General features: G+C 40.4%; 1 protein-coding gene across 1 annotated transcript; it reads left to right on the top strand.

The window, feature by feature from the left end:
- Positions 1–3,736: 3,736 nt before the first annotated feature.
- On the top strand, positions 3,737–17,861 carry LOC134089398 (uncharacterized). Its single transcript, XM_062543841.1, has 18 exons — positions 3,737–4,071; positions 5,045–5,149; positions 5,780–5,942; positions 6,161–6,353; positions 6,666–6,756; positions 6,998–7,059; positions 7,858–7,966; positions 8,055–8,116; positions 8,952–9,066; positions 9,265–9,326; positions 10,855–10,957; positions 12,975–13,036; positions 13,126–15,055; positions 15,164–15,214; positions 15,364–15,429; positions 16,509–16,574; positions 17,269–17,334; positions 17,590–17,861. The coding sequence occupies exons 2-18, from the start codon at positions 5,047–5,049 to the stop codon at positions 17,700–17,702; spliced, it is 3,417 nt and encodes a 1,138-aa protein (XP_062399825.1). The 5' UTR covers positions 3,737–4,071; positions 5,045–5,046; the 3' UTR covers positions 17,703–17,861.
- The last annotated feature ends 619 nt before the right edge of the window (positions 17,862–18,480 follow it).

The following is an 18,480-nucleotide window of genomic DNA, read 5'->3' as shown; positions in this document are numbered from 1 at the left end:
AATACAAACTGAAAGACATTCTGCAAGGCAATGCCGCTCTCTCCTTATCCACAACACTGCTCCAGAAATGAGAGATGATGACAGGCTGTTTAGGCTTTGGGTAATGCTTTCTTGGAGAGGTGTGTGTGTGCGCGAGCGTGTGTGTGTGTGTGTGTGTGTGTATAAGTGTGACACCGAAAAAGTGAGATGTCTCGGCGTTGTGTGAGGGAATGCTAAAAAGCAGTAAATGTTTCCATTGCACTCACACGACAGCTCCAGGGGCTGTTTGGGCATCCCGTCCTCTCAGACACAGAGCCCCAGAACACACTGCTCAGCCACTGGCTTTTACACTACTGTTACTACACCCATTACTCCATCCACCTTCACCATTACTATGCCTACTGCTGCTCCCAGTCACTACGGTACTGTACGTCTACTGCTTCTGATACTCATGCTACTATTACGGTGCAGTCACATGCTTGCGTCCGCCAACGTTCGTCCCTTGTTTTCCCATTCACTTTTCATTGGCTGGACTTCACTTGATGACGCACTGAATTGTGGGTCCGATGCGTTGCCTGGAATGCGTTGCCTCCGTTAAAAAGTTGAGAAATGTTCAACTTTTGACGGATCGCGCAAGCGCCAGCCAATGAAATTCTGTGTATGCAAATTATCAAACACTGACAAACCAATCAGTACGCGTTTATGGAAATATGATGAAATGAGGCATACGTTGGCGGACGCAAGCGTGTAACCACACCGTTATGATATCATTTATCATTATGGTTCTTCATAATGCTGCACAATGCTCCATTAACATTAACTGGCCTTCCCAACTTTCAGAGGTCCGGCAAATATGCATAATGACCACAGCAAAAAAAAATAATGACCACTGTCAGCGGCCGAGACAGTGAGGTTTGTGCTTCTGATTCATGTCTTTCATATCATTCTGTGAGTAAGCTCACTTATTGCTTTGGAATGTCATTGAAAGTGAAAGTCAGCAATTAATACTGTTAACTTTTTCAATTCTATTTGCGTGGCAAACTATATGTTTCTCTGAAGAAGCCATGAAACGGTGGCAAAATAATTACAATAAGACACATTGTATGAAGCTTTTGTTTGCAACTGTTTGGCTTTACATAATGATTTCTATTGTTTTTCATCATTCAGCATTCCAACACGCATGTTGAAAGCTGATAACTGTCTTCTCTCTGTGCCAGCTAAAGGAAGAAAGACACACACTGTCGGGTAAGGGAGAGGAGAAATTCCTCTCGGTGCTCCCTCTTCTTCTGTATACGTTTATTCCCCCCCCCCCCCCCCCCACACACACACACCCACCTTTCTCCACAGATGCCACAGGCTGTCTCAAAATGAAGTTTAAACAGATTTTTCATTCGGTCTTCAGGCTGGTACACAACAAAGCCTAAAACGACACAGCTGTGGTGAAGATAGTTTCTTTTTTTCTCTCCATCCCGTCTTTTCTTCTTCTCCCTCTTCTTCTTTCTTCTTCTTCTTCTTCTTCTTCTTCTTCTTCCTCTTCTTCTTCTTCTTCTTCGTGCTCTTTCTCCTGTAACTCGGTTTGGATAATCAAGTGAATAAGAGCTTCAATTTAAAACTCTCCCAGATGACTTCTACCATATTAAAGCATATTACCTCCAGCAATTCCCCGTTCCCTTAGCTCATTCTTCAAAGATGTGCATTTAAAGGTGTGTGCTTTGCTAAGTCTGTGCCTCATGCTGTATTTTTATTTATTTATTTGTTGGGGGGGTGAGGGGCATTCTTTCTTTGAGTTTCACCAAGGGAATAATAATTGCAAGCAAAAGAGTGGCTCTTTGATTTAATAAGTAAATAAATAGATAACTTTTTATTGCAAGTCCTTAGGGAATATCTACTTTTTCTAACAGAAGACGGACTCCAATAAAAGATGTTGGTAAGATGTTGGTAATTCTTGCGTATGCGCACTGTTCCAGATCTGATTATGGGGTGGTAAACAGTGTTTGCATCACTGTCAGCACACACCACAGGGCCACTGAATGAAACTTAACAGATATCTCATTGATGTGCAATATGGTGTGACTGGTTTGTGACACCCCCCCCCCCCCTACACACACACACATACACACACCGTGCAGCCCTATTGCACCGCTGCACATAATGTACATAAAGGTATTCATAATGAATTTGGTGGCTTTGTATTGTAGCCTACTGTACATTTCTAATTACAATGTGTGTGTGCGTGCGTGTGTGTGTGTGTGTGTGTGTGTGTGTGTGTGTGTGTGTGTGTGTGTGTGTGTGTGTCTGCATGCATGCATGCGTGTGATTTTGTTCAATGGTATGTAATGACACAGCATAGCAAATTAAATGAAAATCATACATGTAAGGCTTAACTGTACTTTGCAATGGCCATTATTACATGACAACTTGTCATGGTAGTCATATTAACTCGATTAACTGAAACATTCATGATCAATTATTATGGGTGATATAGTCATATTACAGTTCAATTACATACCTAACTTCAATTATTCATTAAATATTCATGTTATAAACACCTACTTTATGTAAACAGATGCTCATATAGGCAGGGAATAGTGGATAGCTGTTCAGCACCTCTTCCCACGGGCTCCATAGAGCAGGTGTGCACTCTCAGGGGAGCCCCAGAGCCAGTGCTGGGTGCAACATGTTTGGGTTGTGGAATGCAGGTGCCAGGAAGACACAGATGTGAGCAGCACTGAAATGTGTAGCCGCAGACCTGACAATTAATGACAATTAATAGAAACAAACAAACAAAACAAACAAGCAAACAAACAAAAATAATGCAAATGACAAACATAGCGAACAACAAAAGAGCATGTGGCAATTATATTCTAAAGCATCAATAGGTGCCTGTGTGTCCTGCCTGTTTTATGTTTAGCTAGACATCCCCCCTCCTGAACCATTTTTTTTCCTTTTCCCTTGACGTGTCCTCTAGGTCCTTTTAAATGTCTGCCACAGCAGCAGCTGCCCTCCTCCTGCCTGCAGATAAAAAAGAGATTTAAGGAGGTGAGGCCCATCTGGAGTCGCTCCAGATATGAGCAGGTAGTGGAAAAGAGAAAAGGGAAGAGAGAAGGGATGTGTGTGTGTGTGTGTGTCTGTGTGTCTGTGTGTGTGTGTGTGTGTGTGTGTTTTCAGTGTGTGTGTGTGTGTGTGTTTGTTTCAAGGTTTACAAGGACCGTTTTCAAGACATTTCAAAGAGTAATGAGGACACACCCGTTTAGGAGGACATTTGGCTGTCCTCGTAAAATAAACCCGTTTAAACGTTTTCTCTGCATGTTTTAATACCTAAAAAGTGTTTTTCTCAAAAGTCTTTTTATACCAAAAACCTGAGAAATGTTGTAAATCTGTGTGTCCGCCACTGCCCCCTATCGGTGGTCGCGGTCCCTGGTTCACGACACTCAGGCGCGGGAGATTATACACAACCGCGGGAGATTATACACACAACCGCGGGAAAATAGACGCTAATTCAACACTGCGCATGCGCACATTTTGGAGAGCGCTACGTGCCTACGTCTGCCAGACTGCCATCATCTGATTCCGTTTCCGGTCTGGAGATGCACATCGTGGAGAGCAGGTAAGAAAATTAACGAAACGTTTTAATAGATTCCAATGACAAGTAGGTATGTTAGCAGCCCATACAATATGATTGTGGTAACTTGGTTAAATGACATTGAACGACATAATGTTAAAAAAATAAAGGCGTAGGTCTACAATTAACTAGGCTACTGTGTCATTTAGATTCCATAGTAAATTCCATTTATCGATAGCCTACTACACAGCCCAGAGATAACGCCAATATAAGTCATAGACTCTATTCCATTTTAATTCCCAGCGATTCTACCAGAATAACCTATTGGTAGGTAATTTACTTGATGACCTAGGGCTGTCAGCTGGCTGGCTCGTGCATGCTATTGCCAATGCTAGCCTACAGCATGGCCACCGGAGCCTCGGTAGTTCATGGTCTACCTTTAGCCGGCTAGGTAGCCTGGATGCCAGTGGTGTAGATATTTGAACTACCAAAAATAAATTAGTCAAAGAGCAAAACACCAAAGTTGGCAGGTAAGTTACGAGCAGTATTGTTGAAAGATGGTATATCGATGTTACTACATCGGGAAAACGTTTGTTAAGATTAACTGTATTGTATTCAGAGTATGCCTATTGGTAGCTTGCTAACTAACAAATGAAAACGTATAGCCTACATTCAACAGGTCGTGTTGGACAAACTAAGCTTTCGTCAAATAACAGTGCTTTATGAATACATTGGCAGACAGCTGAACACGTCTTTTGTTTTCGTTTGCTTTTCATCAGAGGCATCGAATTTTTACTAATGTCAATTCCGCTAGCAAAATGCATTCAAACGTAGCTCTTTATGCAAATGTTAGCATTAGTTTGGGCTTCTGGCCAGGGGGGGTAGGGGGTTTAAATGGCCTCGTAAGCTTTATGTTCAGCGCATACAAATGTTGACACGTTTTCACAATATATCGTGTTGGTTAAGCTAATGAGTGATTTGCCTCGAATTGTGTAGGCTTCATCCTTTGGCAGCGTAGCCTATGCCTTGTATTTTGTTGTTTTTTTCGGTCGTGATTCTCTTCATTCGGATCAATGTTTCGTAGCCACGTCTTTGGTAATGATAAAGTTAATGTTATGTCTACCAGGGGTCCCTCATTTTGGGTTTTGGTTTGAGCTTCAAAACATTGCTTAGTTGGTCAACATGGCATATGCATTGTCATTTAGTATCTGAGCATAAGGTGGAAGATTAAGCAAAGCATGATTACATCAGGGAAATGTTATGTGTATGTTATGAGAGCATAGAACTCAATTGAAACAGTTTGAATATCCATGGTATTCATGGGTTTCATCAGGTCCCTTTCCACAGGTGTAGTAGCCTAATCAAGCACCATGCAGTCTGTATTGATAATCAATGCTTGATTTTATACACCTGTGGAAAGGGACCTGATGAAACCCATGAATTAGAGAGATGAAAAGTGGTCAAGTTGTGGTGTTAACATTTTTGTTCTTAATTTCCTTTAAGTCATGCCATGGAGAACTACTCCCCTTCAGGATGCCACTAATCACATCCTTGCAGGAAGAGACAAGAATGCAATGTTAGAAATCAAATATATTAATCCAGTTAAAGGTGAGTGACTTTGATGCACTGTAGGCTAGACTGAGGGGTTACACTAGTCTGGTTAGCACCATACTAAGCTCAATCTTTTAAGATTGAACATTAATATGGGTAGTCTGCGCTTTATTTCTACTGCACAAGAGGCGTGATCAATGGGCTTCATTCAAATGACTCTAGTCCTTCAACCAATCAGACCCAATCTGGTACATCTTTTGGATAAGCTAGTTTGTGATTCGACCCAAAGGTTGTGGACAGGAAGCAGGGGAGATGGATGTGCAGGTTTCCAGCCTGAGCTGCTGGGCGAAATCCAAATTTGCCGGCAGGTCAGGCAGGGTTCCCCCAGCCTAAGGTTACACGCAACAGGTTCTTGAATCGATATTGTCACCAGTGGTTTTCAGTCTATGACTATTAATTGTACATCAATATAAATTAATAAAGTAGTTAAATAGTGTTTCAATAATATTTTAGTTAACAGTGGGATTAATGTATTCATTATTCTACATGTAGAACTACAAATAAGCACAACCTTGTATTGTAGCAATTTATTGGCACAATTACGTTTTCTGCGATTATTTGCAGTGCTGAGTTGTATCCAATGGATAGTCTGCTGCCCTTGTGTCTCTAATAATGTTGTGTCTGCAGGTCGTGGTATCTTCACTTCAGCTGTTTTCAATCAAGGAGACTTTGTGGTGGAGTATAGAGGGGAGCTCATTGATGCAGCTGAGGCTGAACATAGGCGTAAACTGTACCACAGTGCATGTTCAATCTTCATGTTTGACTTCATATGGAAGCGGAAGACATGGTGGTAGGTTCAGAATGACTAATATGTTTAGATTTCTATAGTGAGAAGTCAGGATTTCTGAAGTGAAGACCTCATGTTGCAATTAACTGTGCGTTGAACAGCTACTGTAATAGTTGTATTGGATGTTGCCATTAGTGTAGTGGCTTACAAATTAAAGTACAATTAAAATTAATTTGTCACTATAAACGTCTGTTTAGTGCATGATGTTTGTTAATTTGCAGTATTGATGGAGCACTTGAAGATGGATCATTTGGACGACTGGTAAACGATGAGCACAAGTCACCAAATTGCAGAATGAAGTTGATTGAAGCAGGAGGGAAGCCACATATGTGCCTTTTTGCACTGAAGGAAATTGCGTCCGGAACTGAAATCACCTATGACTATGGTGGGAAGGAATGGCCCTGGCGCAAAAAGGTGGGTCATTTTGATTTCTTTCCCCCCTATGAATTGGAGTCAATATAGCCTATATTTTGACATCTTGATAACAATTAAATCATCTCTGTCTTAAAAGCCACTGTGTGTTAAGCTGTGTCAGTTTCATGATGCCACTGAAATTACACAATACCCATCACTAGCTAGTGCCAACAATTATAACCAAGAAATAGAAGTCTCTTCTTGGTGATATTCAGTCTGGTTTTCGGTCAATCTTGTAATCTTGAATTTGCATAACTCGCCCAGGTGATGCCAGCTAGTTTATCTGTTTACGTTGTCCTGTATGTTTTGTAGGTTCCCCTTACTGTTACAAGCACTGCTGCTCAAGAGTCTATTAAAGACAGTTTCCAAGACCAAATCATGGCATCCACAGTCTTTATTGAAGGTCAGTGGCTGTTTGACTTAATGTTTTATCTAGTTGTCAATGGTGTGCTGCAGATGAGGGAGAAACATTTATGCCACTTATTGGCATCTTAACTGAGATGGTTTTACTTAGTTATGGTGGACATATAAACCTATTGTTTCCCAGTGAACCATGTGAACCAGTGATGGTGTGGTTGCTTATAGAGTGAAGCACAACCCCACCCTCCCTGGCCTTCCTCATATTTTTTTTCTGTATTCTACAGAGACCAGAGAGAGACCAGAAGTCCAGTCCTGCAATATGACACCAGGCAGTTCAGCTTGTGAGGTTAGGTTGAATACAGTTGTCTTTCAAAGCAATAAGTTCTATCAGAGACGGTTTATAAAGCGAGACGAGTCATATGAGGGTCAATCCTGGTGTCCCTGTGACGTAGTGCCACTCCCATTTAGGAGGCAAACGGGAGAAATAAACCTTATCTCGGATTATGACCATTCCCTTAGCCCTACATTCAGCAATGCAAGTAACGAACCCATATTCTACAAGGCACACGTCTTTCTAACATTCCCACATTGAAATCGTATTTTCCAGCGTGATAAATACATAGAAAAATAACTTTGTTCACAACCTGTCCCTCCTGACCTGACCTGTCTCCGCTAATTGCGCAGGCCACCTGTTATCAACGGCACACTGCTTCTGCTGCTTCTACACTGGTCTACTCGTCACTGATCACGCCCAGATAGGAGGCGGCACCATTTTATTCCATTGAAAACCCCCTTTATGATTCATCTTCCTTACTATACGATCTTTGGTTCTATTGTTTTACAATGGCTAAGGAAATAAGTTGGAAAGTAGTATTATATGAATGAGAGCACAGTAAAATATAGTGAATTATTTGTAAATAACAATTCTTCCACAAAATATATTTTCTCTAGCTGAATTGTTAGCAAGTAATTCATAAATGCAGACAGCATAGCTTTTCTAATGGTGTACTAATATAGAACAAAATGCAGCCAGAGATGTGTTATTGTGGGAATTTTACAAGAGGATGCTGAATGACAATACATTTAATTTAATTGAATATTTGTGTAAAACTCACATATGCATTTTTATGTTTAACTTGTTTAGACACAGCTCAGTGGTGCAAGCTTCCCTTCTGGCCAACACTCCATTGCAGAGCTTGGTGACGATGCCCATGACTTGGAAGCCAATGTTTTCTCTTCAGACTTATACAGAGGTGGGTCCTTGCTTGAATTAGCAATGTTTGGTAAATACTGGGGTCTTGCAAAGTTCTGCGCCTTCATATTCTGTGTTCTCTTCAACAGATGCCGAATTGAGAGCAGAGTGTCAGTCATTTATTCCCACACCAGACAGCCCTGCACATGAGGTTAGTTTGAATTCAGCTGTTTATTTTGGGATGTATGAATGTTTGTAGTTTTGTAAGGGACATTTTTATCAATGAATTACGAATCTGAAATCTTTGTCGGGACAGATAGTCGTCACTTAACACTGTTACCCTGGCTACATCATTTTAAGTGTCATGAACTTAAAGGAACACTTCACCATTTTTTCATATTAAACTACGTTATTCCCTTGATTAAGACGAGTTGATGCATACCTCTCACGTTTCAATGCGTGCACTCACTGGCCTTGGCACGCGGCGCAACTTTGATAGCACTTAGCTTGCCCAGTTCATTCATTAGGATCCAAACAGAGATGAAGTTAGAAGCGACCAAACACCTCCATGTTTTCCCTATTAAAATGCAGTTACATGAGTAGTCACATGACCAAGTATGGTGAGACAAAATAAAACGTGGTGCATTTCTAAGCAGGTAAGAGGAGTAACTATATTGTGTGGTGCAGTAATATCCTCACTCTTGCACTTCCAGTTTCACTTTGAAGTGAGGATATTACTGGGCCGAGTCTAAGGTCCCTATTGTTATTCCGCCACACAATATAGTTATCCCTTTTGCCTGCTTAGAAATGCACCACGTTTAATTTTGTCTCACTATACTTGGTCGTGTGACTACCCGTGTAACTGTATTTTAATAGGGAAAGTGAGAGGTATGTATCAACTCGTCTTAGTTAAGGGAATAGCGTAGTTTTATGAAAAGACGGTGAAGTGTTCTTTTAAAGGTTTGAGTGAGGGTGTCCTTTTAATGTGTAATGGACTGTACCAGTTTATGCCTGTTCATCTTTGTATATTGCCGTCCTTTTTTTAGGTGCACTGTGTCAGGGGCCAGTGTAGCACTTCGACTGCAAACGAGGGGATTGGAGAAGTTAGTGTCCAGCCGCAGGAGGTGTCACCCCCTGTGTTCTCAACAGACTTTGCCAGTGGTCAGTTATAGTTTTGAATAAATGTTGTTAACTTCTGGCAATGCATGTCATGCTTGCTAAAGATCTGCAGCATGAAAAACATGTGGCAATATCAGGCCATTTTTAGTGAGGGATGTGAGTCGGGAATGTTATGGCTATATGTGGTTTTATGACTTGAGGAAAGTTAAGCACTGAATCTCCCTGTGTTCTCTTGTACAGAGACCAAATCGATATTGGAATGCCAATCATCCAGATCCACACCAAACGACTCTGCATGTGAGGTGAGTTTGAATTTATCTGTGCTTTGAAATTGACCAATGATTGAAGTACTGTGATGTTCCATGGAACACAATTTTCAATGTTTTAGTAAGCTTCTTGAAGCTACAGTAGAAATGCAGTCTATTCAGTACGGATGGTCTTTACTAACCATGGTGTCCCCCTAACACTGGTGTTTTTCTGAGTGTGCCATACACTGGGAGTTCAATAGTGGGAATGTCTTCTATTCAGTATGGATGGTCTTTGCTAACCATGGTGTCCCCCTAACACTGGTGTTTTTCTGAGTGTGTTATACACTGGGAGTTCAATAGTGGCAATGTCTTCTATTCAGTATGGATGGTCTTTACTAACCATGGTGTCCCCCTAACACTGGTGCTTTTCTGAGTGTGCCATACACTGGGAGTTCAATAGTGGAAATGCCTTCTACTCAGTATGGATGGTCTTTACTAACCATGGTGTCCTCCTAACACTGGTGCTTTTCTGAGTGTGCCATACACTGGGAGTTCAATAGTGGAAATGCCTTCTATTCAGTATGGATGGTCTTTACTAACCATGGTGTCCTCCTAACACTGGTGCTTTTCTGAGTGTGCCATACACTGGGAGTTCAATAGTGGAAATGCCTTCTATTCAGTATGGATGGTCTTTACTAACCATGGTGTCCTCCTAACACTGGTGTTTTTCTGAGTGTGCCATACACTGGGGGTGCCTCTCATTTGGCTTATATACGTCCTCCCTTCCGCCTTGATCCTCATTGATCTACATACAGAATGATGGGGCGGCAACAATGGGATAGTCTATCCGGTTTTAGTTATAGATCAGTGGGAACGCCCCTCGAGCATCAAGGATCGAGGAGAGATGTTGAGAGGCACCCTGGGAGTTCAGTAGTGGAAGTCTGAGTGTTTGTCCTTCAGACTGTTAATGACATCCACAATGTCCTTGCATACCATGAGTTTGTCTGTGTAACAAACACATGCACATATTTTTACCCTTTTTCACAAAATTACTTTAGTTTATTAGAATTGTTTTTACTTTTGTTGCTTTACTTAAATATATTTCTTAAATATCTTAAATAGTTCATTAACATATTTCCTTGCTGTTTGCGGTTATGTAGTGCTGTGGCTAGGAAGAAGAGAATAATCTGTTTCATTGCACCTATCAGTTAGTTACTCACTGTTTCGCTAGTGGCCTGTATTGTGTAAACACAGGGCACAGGTTCAGAAACCAGTTTCAGTTTTTTTTTTTAAAACGTCAGAGTTTCAAGTATAAGCATATATGTTTCTTGTGTGTGTGTGTGATGAGTGACATCCCAACAGTTAGCCAAACAACAGGAAGTCAGGAATTGAATAGATATGTTTCACTATAATATCTCAAAAAGTAACTTATTTCCCCCTTTTTATCTCTCCTGATGGATTTGTAGAAAATGTTGTGTGAAAGTAACAGCCAATTTTTTTTATTTGTTTTTTTAATTCATGATATAATTTGTATGTGTAAATGTTAACATTTATTTCATGTTTCACAACATTTTTGCCACAGTGTACAATTCATCAGCTGGTTTTTGAAATGGTGAGAATTGACGAATGCTGGATATGCCATTCACCTTTGACATCTATCAGATGGTGCGGTCTAAGATGCAAACGTAAGTGTGTTTTTCATCTTCTCCCAATTAATGCATTTCTCAGTATGCCATAAATAGTTTAATTTCATGCCATGAGTCCGTTCCAGTCTCACAACTATAAAGCATAAAACCATGTTGATTGAATGTTTTATCATTTCAAACCATTGGGGTTGAGAACACTGGAGTGGCAGATACAATGACGTACCAAGTAAGGGAGTTTGCAAGCGGAGGCACGTGGCAGAGAACAGTGAGCATACGTGCAAACTAGTCACCTTTTGGCAAAATGTACCGTTTTGGAATAAAAATAGGCCATTTGCGTAGGCTGGGTAAACCCTGACCTGCCGGCAATTTGGATTTCGCCCTGCAGCTCAGGCTGGAAACCTGCACATCTATCTCTCCTGCTTCCTGTCCACATCTTCTGGATCCAGTCACAAACTAGCTTATCCAAAAGGCACACTCAGATCGTTGATCTTTACACTTTTGGATAGTCCTTCAACCAATCAGTCATCTGAACTATGCCCATTGACCACGCCTCTTATGCAGTAGAAATGCAGTGCAGACTCCCCAGACTAATGTTCAATCTTAAAAGATTGAGTTTAGTATGGTGATAGCCAAACTAGCTACAACCTTAAATGCACGCAAATGTATCGCTCTTTCATCCAGTACGCTGCAGCTCGGCGACATGCATTTTTCATGGACTTGGTTTGATGCGCTGTGTGAACATGGAGCAATGTTTATCCTCCTTTGCCAACATTTTTAAAGATTAGCTTGGCAGAAAAGCATAATACACCAACTTTTCATTATGTCTCAGTGAGTGTCAACACAAGCAAAATGCCCTCAAGTCCGTTATGTAATTACACATATGCTCATAAACTTTGAAGATGAAGTTAAACCTTCATCGAACATGTAAATTTCTTAGAATATCTATATACTCGAAATGCCTGTCCAAAATAGCCTGGCTTGCGCCTACCACTTCTCAAATGAGACGTGGTCTGGCAACCAGAAGTAAATTTTCTCGTATTTGAAAAAATGCCCAGTTCTGTTCATTGGGCGCTACGGATGTCTATCAAATGTGCATAGCTCATCATCGTCTTGCTTTACCCCCTCTTCTGTGATTGGTCCCCTATCTCAGGTGAAAATTAGGGCAGTAGCTTCCAGACTGTCTAAGCAGAGTCAATCAAATCACCGCGCAAGGCAGGATGGGAACACTCAGGCCATGTCCAATAAGCATCTACAAGTGTTTTTTCTAACATTTTCTAAATTTGTGCCGTCCAATAAGTCACTGGGCCTATCTTTACGCATCTGAGTTGATAATAGATCGAGTGGGCTTTTCAAGTCGCCTTTGAATTTAGAATGTAGTCGTCATGATGAACAAAAACTTTAGGCCTAATAAATCCAGACCTAATTCAATAGATCCACCAAGCAATTGGCAATCCAAATGCTTCTAGTTGTCTCCACAGCTTTTAAATTACTTTACTTTTATTCCCACAAGCCTTCTTAGTTAATGTAGGATAAACATTTCAGCATTTCTGTTCTTCCATTCTGCCAGAAGTCTTTGGGCCAAGAATGCATTTTGAAACATAGCCTATATGGCCTCATACCTTGCACATTACGCGTTACAAAAATAATCGGTCTTTGATCAGGTCAGGCTACTAATGTATCTGTTTTACAGTAACAATGCTTTATATTCAGGATCTCAAGTATCTTAATTGTTAGGACGATGCCATATGATCAATCTAATGTGTGATGTGTGGGATCACTACATGCATTTTTAACTTTGAATGAGTAATGTACATGCTCTGCCACTCCAGTGAATTCTACCTTAATGGTGGAAACCTGTGTCCTTTTTGTCTAAGTTGAATTTTAAAACTGTGCATTTGTACTAAATAGTTCATTTTGTTCACATTTCTTGATTTTATATGTTTCAAAAGTGTGAAGCTGTTTGCATTTAATAAGAAAATGAGTATGTGATTAGTCAGCATGGGAAACTGCTCAATTGTTATCTAACACTGTGGTTTGCCTAATTTTGTCTATGAAGAATGCTGTGGTGTGTGGCATAGAAACTGCCTCCAGAAATCCTCAGAAGACTGGGATATAGATGTAAGTGTACACTGACGTATATATCGATATAATGAGTTGTTTTTTTTAATTCATTCATTTCATTCCATTCATTTCATTCTACTTTACAGGATGATGTAACATTAGCATCTGATGATGAGTACATCCCAGAGTCTGTATCGGATTCAGAAAGCTCAGGGACAGAGTTGAGTGTTGAGTTGCCTGAAACATCCAAAACGTCCCATACCACTAACATGCCTGATTTAGACGATACTTTTGCTGAACAAGAACACATGAATACACAGGATATCTGTAAGAATTTCCTGGTAGATGTAGAAACTATCGGTGATCTCCTAAGTGACCCCAAACCAGAACCAGAAAGCTCAGAGTCAAACATGCAGAAAACAGGAGATGTGAGTACCGAAAAGGGTACGGTGGATGTTCTTAGCCAAAGTAAATCCACAACCAAATCAGGAAAACTCCTTAAAAGCCATGTCAATTATTGTTTCCTATGTGGAAAACCTCAAACAAACTTTGCACGTCATCTCGAGAGGCATGCACATGAAAATGCTGAAATTGCTCAGGCACTCCAGTTCCCCAAATCCTCAAAGGACATAAAGGTTCTTCTTGAAAAATTCCGAAACCTTGGCAACTTCAAGCATAACTCAGTCGTTAAAACCACAGGATCAGGCTGTCTTAAAGTGAAAAGGAGTTCCAAACAGAGCAGCAGCTCTGAGACGTATGATTACTGCTTGTACTGTAAGGGTATGATATCCAGAAAAGAACTTTCTCGACATATGAAAAGATGTGCTCTGAGACCCGAGAATAATGTTGAAGAGGGACCCGAGTTGAGAGAGAGAGTCTTTGGCATAGCATCTGCTCAATCTACAATGTCCCAGCCAATTTCAAGTGAACTTTGGTCAGTGCTGGGCAAAATGCACAAGGATGCAGTGTCCTCTGCAGTAAGGAATGATCATTATCTCATGCAGTTTGCCCAGTCCCTCTTTAATAAACATGGGAGTGACAGATCAAAGCATGAGTATATAAGACAGAAAGTAAGGGAACTTGGGAGATTACTTGTGACTTTGCGCCACACAACTAGAATCCATAACATGGAAGAGGCAATAAAACCAGGCAACTTCTTCATTCTTACTAGTGCTGTCAAGAGAGTTTCTGGTTTTGATCACCAAAACAACACATTCAAAGCCCCAAGTTTGGCCCTGAAAATTGGGCATTCTCTCAGAAAGATAAGTGACCTCATGATGTGTCGTGCCCTCATGGAAGAGGACCAAGAGGGGATCGATTCCATCAAGAGGTTTCATACACTTCAGAAAACAAAGTGGTCTGAATTAGTTTCCCATTCTGCCTTATCAAACCTGAGCGAGGCCAAATGCAACAAGAGCACCAGGCTTCCACTGGCCAAAGACGTTCAGAAGCTACAGTTACATCTTGGTCAGCAAGTGGAATTGGCTAAGGAGAAACTAGCCGATAATCCAGGTGAAGTGGCGCGAATGACTGTAAAAAATGTTGAAGATCGTGACATGTCACAACTTAACGATGACATAAGCACTGGGCTTACAGAAGTTGAGAGGAGACTTTGCAAACAATTCGCCAGAGTGGAATTGAGGGGGGAAAAAGGACGAAATATTGCGGTGATCCTGACTCCTGATATGACCGCTAACCTGTCACCCCTCATTAGTAAGAGGAAAGAGTGTGGAGTTACTGAAAACAACGATTACCTCTTCGCTGTTCCTTGTAGTCTTGGTCACTACAGAGGGCAGTTTGGTCAATTTGCAGATGCTTGTGGAGCCGAAGATCCTCAAAACCTCAGATCAACTAACCTTCGCAAACAGATCGCCACAATAAGCCAAGTCATGAACTTGAAAGATAATGAACTGGACCAGCTGGCCGATTTTCTCGGCCATGACATTAGGGTGCATATAGAGTACTATCGACTGCCCCAATCAACAATTCAGCTGGCTAAGATCTCAAAACTGCTTATGGCTATGGAGAAGGGAAGTGTGAAGGATATTCAAGGAAAATCTCTTGATGGAATCGGTGGTATGCATCATTTACATTTTGTTGAATATACCTGGTGTATGTGTATATGGTTGATGATGTAATAACATTTCATAACATTTTTACATTGTGATTTAATAGATGACACAGAAGATATGGATACAGGATCACAGCAACTCCCCGATGTTTCCACTCTGCAAGGTAATGTTCAAATGGGCTCCCAAAATGCGGATTTTGTAATTCTATAAGTGAAATGTTTAACATTGGCTTCAAATGTGTAAACTTTTTATTGCCTACCCTCCTTGCTGTGTAGTTGATGCCATTGTTTTTTTGTTTTGTTTTGTTGTTAGACAATGAAGAAATATTGGCTTCTGGCGCTTTTGGATCGCCTCACCTCTCCGAGACCGCAGCTCAAGGTATAATCTCAATAATGGACCCAAAGTTTGCCCAACATATCTCATGTAATGAGCTGGGATCTGTGGGTTCATTAGAGTATATTAAAATTGTTTTAGTCAGGAATTTGCCAGTAGTATGTTTGTTAGAAACTTTGTTAGAAGCATAACTTATTTTAATTTCTCTTCATTGTGACACATATGCTTTATGGTTAGTATTTTGATTGTATTGGTGAAATATTTAAAGGAACACTCCACCGTTTTTTCATATTAAACTACGTTATTCCCTTAATTAAGACGAGTTGATACATACCTCTCAGGTTTCAATGCATGCACTCAAAGGCTCTGACGCACGGCGCTACTTTGATAGTACTCTAGGTAACCCAGTTCATTCATTAGGATCCAAACAGAGGTGAAGTTAGAAGCGGCCAAACACCTTCATGTTTTCCCTATTAAAATACAGTTCCACGAGTAGTCACACGACCAAGTATGGTGAGACAAAATAAAACGTGCATTTCTAAGCAGGTAAGAGGGATAATTGTATTGGGTGGCGGAATAACACTTGGGAGTACTTTGACTCGGCGCAGTAATATCATCACTCTTGCACTTTCAGTTTCATTTTGGAGTGAAGATACTACTGCGCAGTGTCGAAGTGCTCCCAATTACTAGTCCGCCACACATTATAGTTCTCCTTCTTACCCACTTAGAAAAGCGCCATGTTTTATTTTGTGTCACTAACTAGTCGAGTAACTACTCATGTAACTGTATTTTAATAGGGAAAACGTGAAGGTGTTTGGTTGCTTCTAACTTCATCTCTGTTTGGATCCTAATGAATGAACTGGACGCTAAGTGCTATCAAAGTAGCGCCGCGCACCAGAGCCAGTGAGTGCACGCATTGAAATGCGAGAGGTATGTATCAACTCGTCTTAGTTAAGGGAATAGCGTAGTTTAATATGAAAAAACGGTGGAGTGTTCCTTTAAAATAGGCTTTTTTATACATTAAGATAACAGCCTAATGTTATTTCAAATATTTTCTATTGCCTACCGTCCTTGCTGTGTAGTTGATGCCATTGTTTGTTTTGCCTTTTTTGTCTTGTTTTCAGACAATGAAGTAATGTTGGCTTCTGGAACTTGTGGATCGCCTCACCTCTCTGAGACCGCAGCTCAAGGTATGGTTATGGTTATGGTTATTGCTTTTGCTATTCGGAAGATGCCTTTGTCCAAAGCGACATACAAATAAAAACAATACAATAATTAATTTTACAGCGAACAATTTCAAAAAGTTGGTCAGACTACAGTAGGGAGAATAGCAACATAAACAATATCAATTCAAGCAATAACCTAATGAAAATAAACAATTAATATAGGGTAACAGCAAACAAACAAAGTCATTCAATCAATCATATTATAACGGGTATAATTTCAATAATGGACCCAAAGTTTGCCCAACGTATCTCATGAGCTTGGATTTGTGGGTTCATTAGAGTATATTAAAAATGTTTTAGTCAGGAATTTGCTACTAGTACGATTGCTATCTTTTTGTCATCTATCTTCATTGTGACACATATGCTTTGTGATTTAGTATTTTGATGTCTTAAGTAGTTTGCATGATCATTTTAAAACAACAGGGAAGACTTGGCCTGTGTACATCTACATCATTTCCTAGTAAAATTATCACTCAAGGTATTGTTGCAGTCACCCTCTCCATCCAGTTTAACAACTTTGCCATGAGTTTTAGTTATTAGAATACAGAATTGTCTGTCTGCTTGTTATGTGCATGGCAGTAGAATATATTACAGTTTTGATTGGTCCGCAGGTAGGCTCTTTAAGCCCATACACTTATACTGCACAATTTTTTTTTAGATGACCTGTGGAACTCTGTCTGTGTGACTTCTAGTTCACCTCATCTCCCTGACTCAGTCACTCAAGGTATTATTTAAATGCTCTCCATCACTAGGCATGCTTGCTAATGTGCAGTCTACACCTACATTATGTTTGGTTAAACATGTAAAGCATATAAAGAAGCTGGATGTATTTTGTGTTTTATTATCACACACATTTTGTCGACACAAGTTCCAGTTTGTTTGCCAATTTTGAACAGCATCATCCCTGCCTGCATGTACTGTACACGTTGAAGGATCTTTTATCTTTTCATTTCTTCTCATCTTTTTTGTAATTGTTCAGGTTTCCGTGTTTCATCAAGACGGTGTGTGAAGAGACCATGGTCTAAGGAGGAGATACAAGCTGTGATGAAACATATGAGGCCTTTTATTGAAAACGGTGTCACTCACCAGTGAGCAGTGCCTGAAGTGCAAGGAAAAGGAACACCCTGTGTTGGAGACAAGATCCATTCAAAACATTCGAGATTTTGTACGCAACAGAGGCTTGACTTTTAAAAGGCATTCAAAGGCTAAACACTAAATGCACTTTCGGCTAGCCTGAGACTTGGGTCTAATTTTTTCTTGCCATGTTTTATAAGTTTTTATACCACTGCGTGGTCAAATTTCCTATTGTGATGCGCTATTTGGAACGTGCATTATTTTTCTATATACCGCACGGCTATGAAGTAGTTCCCTTCTTTTGGGCTTATTACACTTGAATATTAATTCGCCAATGTGAATGTAACGGTAAAAACAGCAATGTTGTATCTAAGACAGCGGCAATATAAATGAAAATGATAGTAGCAGTGGTATAAGCGGGATAATCAACTCCGCGCCCTGTGCGTTTATAGGAAAATAATGCACTTATCGAAGTGTAAAGTCCCCTCCGCCTGCGGCGTCGGGTCCTTATTACCACTTCGAACGTGCATTATTTTCCTATAAACGCACGGCGCGTCGTTGATTATCCCTTACATGTCTTGTTCTCAGAAATGTAGGTCACTTAATTTATATTGCTCACAGGCAGATGTTTGTTTGTTTTGCTTTGAGGTTAGCCTGGACCTTTTAATGTAAGGATTCACTTTTATTTTGCTTTATTTATTTCTACAATGCTGTCTTTTGCTAAGGAACAGAACCTTGAGGTGACCAAATACAGTTCAGTGATACAGCAAATATTGTGTGGTGTGTTAATAATGAC

This window comes from Sardina pilchardus, chromosome 8 (genome assembly GCF_963854185.1).
Source record: "Sardina pilchardus chromosome 8, fSarPil1.1, whole genome shotgun sequence".
NCBI lineage: Eukaryota > Metazoa > Chordata > Actinopteri > Clupeiformes > Clupeidae > Sardina > Sardina pilchardus.
This window is presented reverse-complemented; position numbering and strand designations above follow the sequence as displayed.

Coding starts and splice junctions, on each gene's coding strand:
- LOC134089398 (XM_062543841.1), top strand. CDS start 5,047: ATGCCATGGAGAACTACTCCCCTTCAGGATGCCACTAATCACATCCTT. Junction 6,757..6,997: donor ATCCACAGTCTTTATTGAAG/GTCAGTGGCTGT, acceptor TGTATTCTACAG/AGACCAGAGAGAGACCAGAA. Junction 10,958..12,974: donor GTGCGGTCTAAGATGCAAAC/GTAAGTGTGTTT, acceptor TTGTCTATGAAG/AATGCTGTGGTGTGTGGCAT.